Genomic DNA, 7,048 nt, shown 5'->3' with positions numbered 1-7,048 from the left:
GCGCGCGGGGGGGGGGAGCGGCGGCGGCCGGCGGGGCCCCGGCGCCGCCCCCTTCCCGCCCTCCGCATCCCGGTTTCCGGCCGAGCTCCGACTTCCTCCGGCCGGGCCGCCCTCATCGCTCCGCCCTTCAGGGAGCCCGCTGGGCTCTGTGTTCCTGCTGCCGCAGCCTCAGAAACGCCCGGCGCCTGCCGGGGGTTACGGATAACGTGTGGAGTGTTGTGCCTTCAAAACACCGATATTTAAAGTAAAAAAAATTACCAGCGTCCCAATCATTCCTCCCTTGCGAGAGGGCCACTACTCCGGTCTGGTGAGACCGCACCTGGAGTGCTGCATCCAGCTCTGGGGACCCCAGCGCAGGAAGGACATAAAACTGTTGTAGTTCAGAGGAGGGCCACCAAGTTGATTAAACGGATGGAGCACCTTTCCTTTGAGGAAAGGCTGAGAGAATTAGGATTGTTCAGCCTGGAGAAGAAAAGGCTTCAGGGTGACCTAACTGCAGCCTTCCAGTGCCTGAAGGGAGCTAGAAGAAAGATGGAGAGGCTCTTTACACAAGGGTGTGTACTGACAGGACAAGGGGGAGTGGATTAAAACTGAAAGAGGTAGGTTTAGATTAGATACTAGGAAGAAATTCTTTACTGTGAGGGTGGTGAGGCACTGGCAGAGGTTGCCCAGAGAAGTTGTGGCTGCCCTATCCCTGGCAGTGTTCAAGGCCAGGTTTGCCTAGTGGAAGGTGTCCCTGCCCATGTCAGGGAGTTGGAAATAGATGATCTTTAAGGTCCCTTCCAACTCAAAGCCTTCTGTGATTCACACACCAGGACTGAGAGGTGTATGGATACACATGGGGGAATATGGCAGTGGATTGGCTACCAGGTGTCAGGGAGCAGGTGTCTCCAGAGTGGAGGGAAGGCTGAGGGGGTTGCCTCCCTCACCAAGCTGGGGATGCAGCTGAGGGGCCCCTGTGGTTGGGGCAGAGGGGCTGGGTATGCAAGGAAGGCCCCATCATGGTACTCGCTGAGCATTCTTTACTGTGAGGGTGGTGAGGTACTGGAAGAGGTTGCCCAGGGAAATTGTGGATGTCCCATTCCTAGAAGTACTCAGATCCAGGCTGGATGGAGCACTGAGCAACCTGGTCTAGTGAAAGGTGTCCCTGCCCATGGCAAGGGATTTGGAGCTAGATGATCTTAAAGGTCCTGTCCAACCAAAACCATTCTATGGTGCTATGATTCTATGCTTGCCATTGACCAAAATACATGTGACTAGAGGGAGGAGAAAGTCAGCATCCAAAACACTCAGAGTTGGGTTTGGTTTTTCTTTCTTTTACTTTTTTTTTAATGGGTGGGTTGCTGCCATGGAAGGTACATGTTGGTTACAGAACAAGGTTCTAGCACCAAAAAGTCTCTAAATAGAGACTTTGCTTTGGAAGCAAACCCAGCAAGGTCTGGCTAGGGCCATGCTGCCGTGGTGAGACCTAGCTGACAAGCAAAGGGCAACCTCCTCTTCAGTGTATGAGCACCCCTAGAGAGGCAAATCTACCCCCAGTCTTTGCAGTTTCCTGCTTCGGCTGTGATCTCTCTCCTGGAGGATGAGCAACAGGTAGGTCAGTGTTGGGAAGGCAGAGTTTAAATTTCTACTTTTGTATCATGCTGAAATTCAAGGGCACATGAGATTTCAGGAATTGCTTAAGAGCTGAGTGAAATGCAAAAAATATATCTTAGAAGTCCAGGAATTGAAGGTGTTTTTAAATGTGGTTATTGTAGTGCTTCAAAAGTGCACATCAAAGGCAAAGAATGGTAATTGCTATGACAGCACCCTGTGATTCTGAAGTGCGGTAAGACAAACATAGTCCTGAGAATGCCTATCTTTTACAAGGGAAAAAGCAATCATACACATTATTTAACAATGTAGTATTGTTAATCAAGCACTACTTTAATATTATTTTAGCTTTTACTTGTTAAAACCTTATTTGGGATGAACATTCACGTGTCATGTTTCTCACTTGCATTCACCTAAGTAGCTGCCATTGTAACTTCAGATCCCAGGAAACTATTTTTGTCCAATTAATCGTCATGGTCCTTTTCAAGGCAAAAGGTGCGTATTTTAAAGTTTAAACAAAATAATCTAGCTTTTGCGTGTCATGACACTAATATACACTATTGGTGAAGATTTTTATTTCATGCACCAAATTTTGTAGGTTTACTGGCCCTGGAAAGGATGCAGCGGCCTTTCTAAAACAGAGCAACACTCAGCAGCAAAGCAACATAACCTTGCAGATATACTTATCAAAAAAACCCAACTCCTACTCTACATAAACTGATTCCAACCTATCCATCTGGCTGACATGTTATGAGATGGTGCATAAATTGTGAGTAAACCGTTTTCATTCATCCCATGGGTTTGTAGACAGCTTGTGTGTTTTCCTTAGCAGCGGGCCTTTGGGGAGTTTTATTGATAGCCTTTCCTTGGGCCTAAACTCAGAAGAACAGGCTGAATTGCTGGCATGTCTTGAAAAGGCAAATCACAGCAGCTGACCTGAGGTGCAAAACTCCATTAAGACCTCTTGTCTAAAGGCTTAGAGGCGAAATCAGTTTATTTGCTAATCTGAGTTAAATATCTGTGTATGAGGCAAATGCAAGATGATGTGGTTAATATAACCCACTGTGAAGTGGGTTAAGTAGATGACTTGGTATTTGCTGGAGGCTAAGAGATTTGCTGCTGTGACACTCCTAGCATGTGGGAACATGTCAAATTGCAATCACTCCCTTACATGGTCATCTGTCTTCAAGGAACAAGTCAGGTAGGAGAAACAGTTTTATGTGTTGCAATTACATGTAAAATGTCTGAAAGAACTTAGATGAGACACATGATCAATTTTTCACTCTATTTAGAGAAATGGCAATAGTTACTAACTATTGCCAATAGTTAGGGACCAGCTGGACTGCTGCCTGGTAAATATAGACTTTATGTTGGAAGCAAACTGAAGTGATATAATAGAGGTTTTTGGCCCCCCTTTCAGGCCAGTGTTGTTATTTTCAAGTACCTTTTTACTTCACTTTTTCAAACCAGCAGGGTAGTCAGACTATGGAACAGCTTTCCAGCATGATAGGACAGTGACAGAAAACCTAATATGATTCTAAGATGGAGTGTTTCCAGTTTATGAATGGTATTCTGTGGGAGAGATGTGTGCAATAGCAAAAGAGACAGGAGTTCTCCAGAAACCCTGCCAGTCTCATACACTCTTGACTGTCCTAACTTGGCTGAAGTAAGAAGCCTTCTGCCAGTTTGGAGCAGGTAAGGGCCTGGCTTAGATGACCTCAGATTCAATGACTTCAGCCTTGACAGAATAATTGGCACAAATTCAGGAACTAAGTGCATGGTCTCAACAGAAGTGTGGGGTTGCAATGGAGGCAGAAGGACAGACCATAGTGTATATAATCCTCTTCTTACTGTTAAGTCAATGGGATCTTGGCTGTGTTCTTTGCATCCCAGTGGCTTGTACACCCAGGCTGTAATTTCTGATCAGATCAGGATATTTGGAAGTCATCTTTACTGCAATAACTTAATGGGGCACACAGGAGGTAAAATTCAATAGATACATAAATCTGCTTAGACACAGTGGTTTAAATGTGTTCTTTCTTCAGTTTGATACAAATAATTTTCAGTGCCCTTTCTCATCTGTCTTAGAAATGAACGTTATCACTTTATTACCCTTAGAAGTACCAAGGTCAGGCTTTTTTAGTAAGAGGAGATTATTTAAAGCTGTAGGTACCTCCAGAGTTTCTTTTTTCCCCTCTTTTGCTGAGAAGAAACCCTGGATTCCTGTGTTGCACACTTACCCAAGAAGACAATTGTTTTCATATCAGTCCTTAGGAAAGATCAAAACAAAATGAATTGTGAAAAGGAGGGAGTAGGAAAAAAATTGTTATTTTAATTTCTATTTATTCTGAAGAAAAGATGCTCGGCATCTGTAAATTGCTTAAATCCATTCTATTTCAAGGGTTTATATTAACTGAGGATCTGGTTCCTGGTACGTAGAAGGAGACTTTTTTGAAGTTATGGGGTGGGGTTTTTTTTCCTTTATATGAATGTAGTGCTTCAGCCATTTCAAGAAGTTAATTTTTTGGGGAAATGTTGTCTTACCACTGGTGTCATGGCACTGTAATTCCAGCTTCATCCAAACATCTGAGCAGAAACATTAATTGCTGTTGCAACATGAAGTATCTGAAAGACGTTATTTTTCATGGTGTCCACTACAACTTTAAAATGTTTCAGTTACAAGCGATAGCACTGGGACCAAATTAATTTACATCTATGTCATCCCATGGGTATCAGTATTCCTGTGAGAGTGTAGCCCTGGCAGAATGTCAGCCAGTCTGTTTTTCTCCATTTTTGGCTGGCTAGAGCTTAGGGCCAGGATCTGTTTCTTATTATGTGTCAGATATTACGCATGGGAGAGGAATCCAGAAACTGTGTTAGGCTTCATGGGAAGTTAAGCACCTTCTAATGGGATCCAGAAGAAGCAGCAGGCTGAGCAGAGCACAGTCGAAATCCAGAATGGTCAGCCTATGGCTGCCCAAATCTAGATGACTGGAGTCATTCAGAATAGAGTGAGTCTAAGCTCTGGGCCACTTCTGGCTACAGGGAAGGCTGTCTCAGAACAGCAGTGGCCCTTTAGCCATTTGGGAACCTCAGCTATGAGGAGAGGTGCTGACATCCTTTCTTACAGAGAATAGTTTTTCTGAAGTGGAAATGCTGGCAGTTTCTTTCGATACTACTTTAGCATTAGAAAATGAGAGACTTAGATTTGGTTCCCTCCTTGGTCTGGGTATTCAGTGATGGGAGGTTCTGTGTCACTGGGACAAAATACCCCCTAAGTGTCAGGCTAACAGCTACATCAGTGGGGGCCACCTACTATTCATAATTCACTCTTCGGAAGCAGTGAAGAGAAGCATTTGAGATTCATGGGGCCAGAAAGACAAGTGTGTTTGAATTTGGCTGTGAGTACACTAAGAGGAGTGCCCATCCAACCATGGGCACTGTACGTCTTTCTGTGAGATACAAAATCAATACTCTAAGCAAGGACCAGAGCCTTGTTCTTCCCTGACCAGCACCATTGCACCAGGTGACAATATTGTGCTCCTAGTTCCTGCTTCTCAGATTAATCTCATATTTACAACGATACTGCTCAGCAGTGAAGTGTTCCTACCCACCTGAACCTTTACTGTGGTGTTCACTGCCATATGTCATCACATAAAGGGAGTGAGTGAGTGTTATGATCCAGTTATTGAGAGATGCCTCACCAGAATGTACTAACCAGCCTTACCTCCATTAGGCTTGGAATTAGCTCCTTCCTGTTGCAAATTCTTCTCTTCTGTGCTTAAGTTCCTGATGTGGGGGTTTATCTTGTAACAAGTTCCTTCGGAGGCCTTGGCAGTGTGTGAGACAGGCAGTTGTGACCTTAAGCCAGCAGCAAATGTCTGAAAGAACATGATGGCCACAGCTGCATTTTGTACAGTCCTGATCCTCTTGGTAGTTGATATTATCTGTACATGTCTACATCTACAAAATAAGCCTTTTAGGAAAATTGGCAGAAGAACATCAAACTTCCATCAAAGCTGGATTCAAACCAAGCACAGGTGTGAAGTAAGCATTGAATTGTTTATTTCTATAAAGACTAGGTTACTATGTAGTTAATTCAAAAATGTGCACTTGCAGGGAAGTTTTATAGCTAAGCAAGGAAGCATCTCTGGAAATTAGTTGAGCAAAGTGGTTTGAACTGCAGCTTTAATTTGAAGTCCCTTGAACAACTACATCCCATTTTGAGCACTCAAATCTTTTTATAGGATCTATCCCAAAGACTGATAAGCTGGAACTTAAAAGAGGAATGTTTGTCTTTCTTTTAGTGAATTTTGTCCTCCAAAGCTTTGGTAGATGATTGCACTGAGGAACTCCATCCTTCTGTGGAGATACCGTCTTACTGATCACTTGGAGTTTGTAAAGTCCCCTGCTCCATCAGAAGTGTAATGCATACCGTCTCTTCAAGCCACCACTCAGTGAAAAGAATATTTCTTTAATTATTTTTCATTATTTTAATTCACGTAAATCTTTAAAGACATGAAATCATTGTATAACTTACATTTTTCATTGTTTTTTGCCTTTTGTTTTCTGGTCTTTATAAATAAATACAAATAACCATATGTAGTCCCAGACATTTTGTGTTGTGACATTTGCATTTTTTTTCCTGGAAATAAAAATTTTTCATATTTGAGGAGTGTATATTTGTGTAGTACACACTTGATATAGTGCTGTACCTCTGTGTATACACTGACATTGAATCACAGAATCATTAAGATTGGAAAGACCTCCAGGATCATTGAGTCCAACCTTAGACTGATCACAGCCTTGCCGACTAGACCAGAGGACTAAGTGCCATGTCCAGTCGTTTCTTGTACACCTCCTGGGATGGTGACTCCACCACCTCCCTGGGCAGCCTGTTCCAATGCCTGACCTCCCTTCCAGTGAAGAAATTCTTCCTAATGTCCAAGTGGAAACTCCCCTGGCACAGCTTGAGGCTGCATCCTCTCGTTCTATCACTGGTTGCCTGGGAGAAGAGACCAATCCCCACCTTGCTACAACCTTCTTTCAGGTACTTGTAGAGAGCAACATGTTGTCTCTTCTGCTAATGGAGAGCCCCAAGTACATCATTACAGAGGCAAAGTTTTATTTACCTTCAAAGGACTTTACCTGAGTAAGGACTGGTCCCATTTGGGAACTGTGTCAACAGTGGGAGCATTCAGATGCCAATGGCATGTTATATAACAGTAGAGAAGGGAGATTTTGGCTGACAACCCTTGCACAGTCTCCCAACTTCTTACAAAACATACCATCCTTTGTGGGATCACTTGTGCCCAAGCTGAGTGGCCAGGACTTTGGTTTCACAAGAAACAGCCAAATGCAATGAAATCCATAATTCTCTATTTATCTGTTTTTTACAGATGAAAGTTTGAGTCAGAATTGCTGTAATTTGAACCCCTTATTAGAGGGATGATAA

General features: G+C 43.4%; 1 protein-coding gene across 1 annotated transcript in view; it reads right to left on the bottom strand.

The window, feature by feature from the left end:
• The window catches only part of RP9 (retinitis pigmentosa 9 (autosomal dominant)), an 11,454-nt gene extending 5,968 nt beyond the window's left edge, over positions 1-5,486 (bottom strand). The window contains exon 1 of the mRNA XM_017734599.1: positions 5,321-5,486. Within this exon, the coding sequence (XP_017590088.1) occupies positions 5,321-5,486 (166 nt within the window). The remainder of the gene's footprint in view (positions 1-5,320) is intronic.
• Between the last annotated feature and the right edge of the window lie 1,562 nt (positions 5,487-7,048).

The sequence above is a fragment of the Corvus brachyrhynchos genome, unplaced genomic scaffold (assembly GCF_000691975.1).
Source record: "Corvus brachyrhynchos isolate BGI_N302 unplaced genomic scaffold, ASM69197v1 scaffold94, whole genome shotgun sequence".
In the NCBI taxonomy this organism is placed as follows: Eukaryota; Metazoa; Chordata; class Aves; order Passeriformes; family Corvidae; genus Corvus; species Corvus brachyrhynchos.
This window is presented reverse-complemented; position numbering and strand designations above follow the sequence as displayed.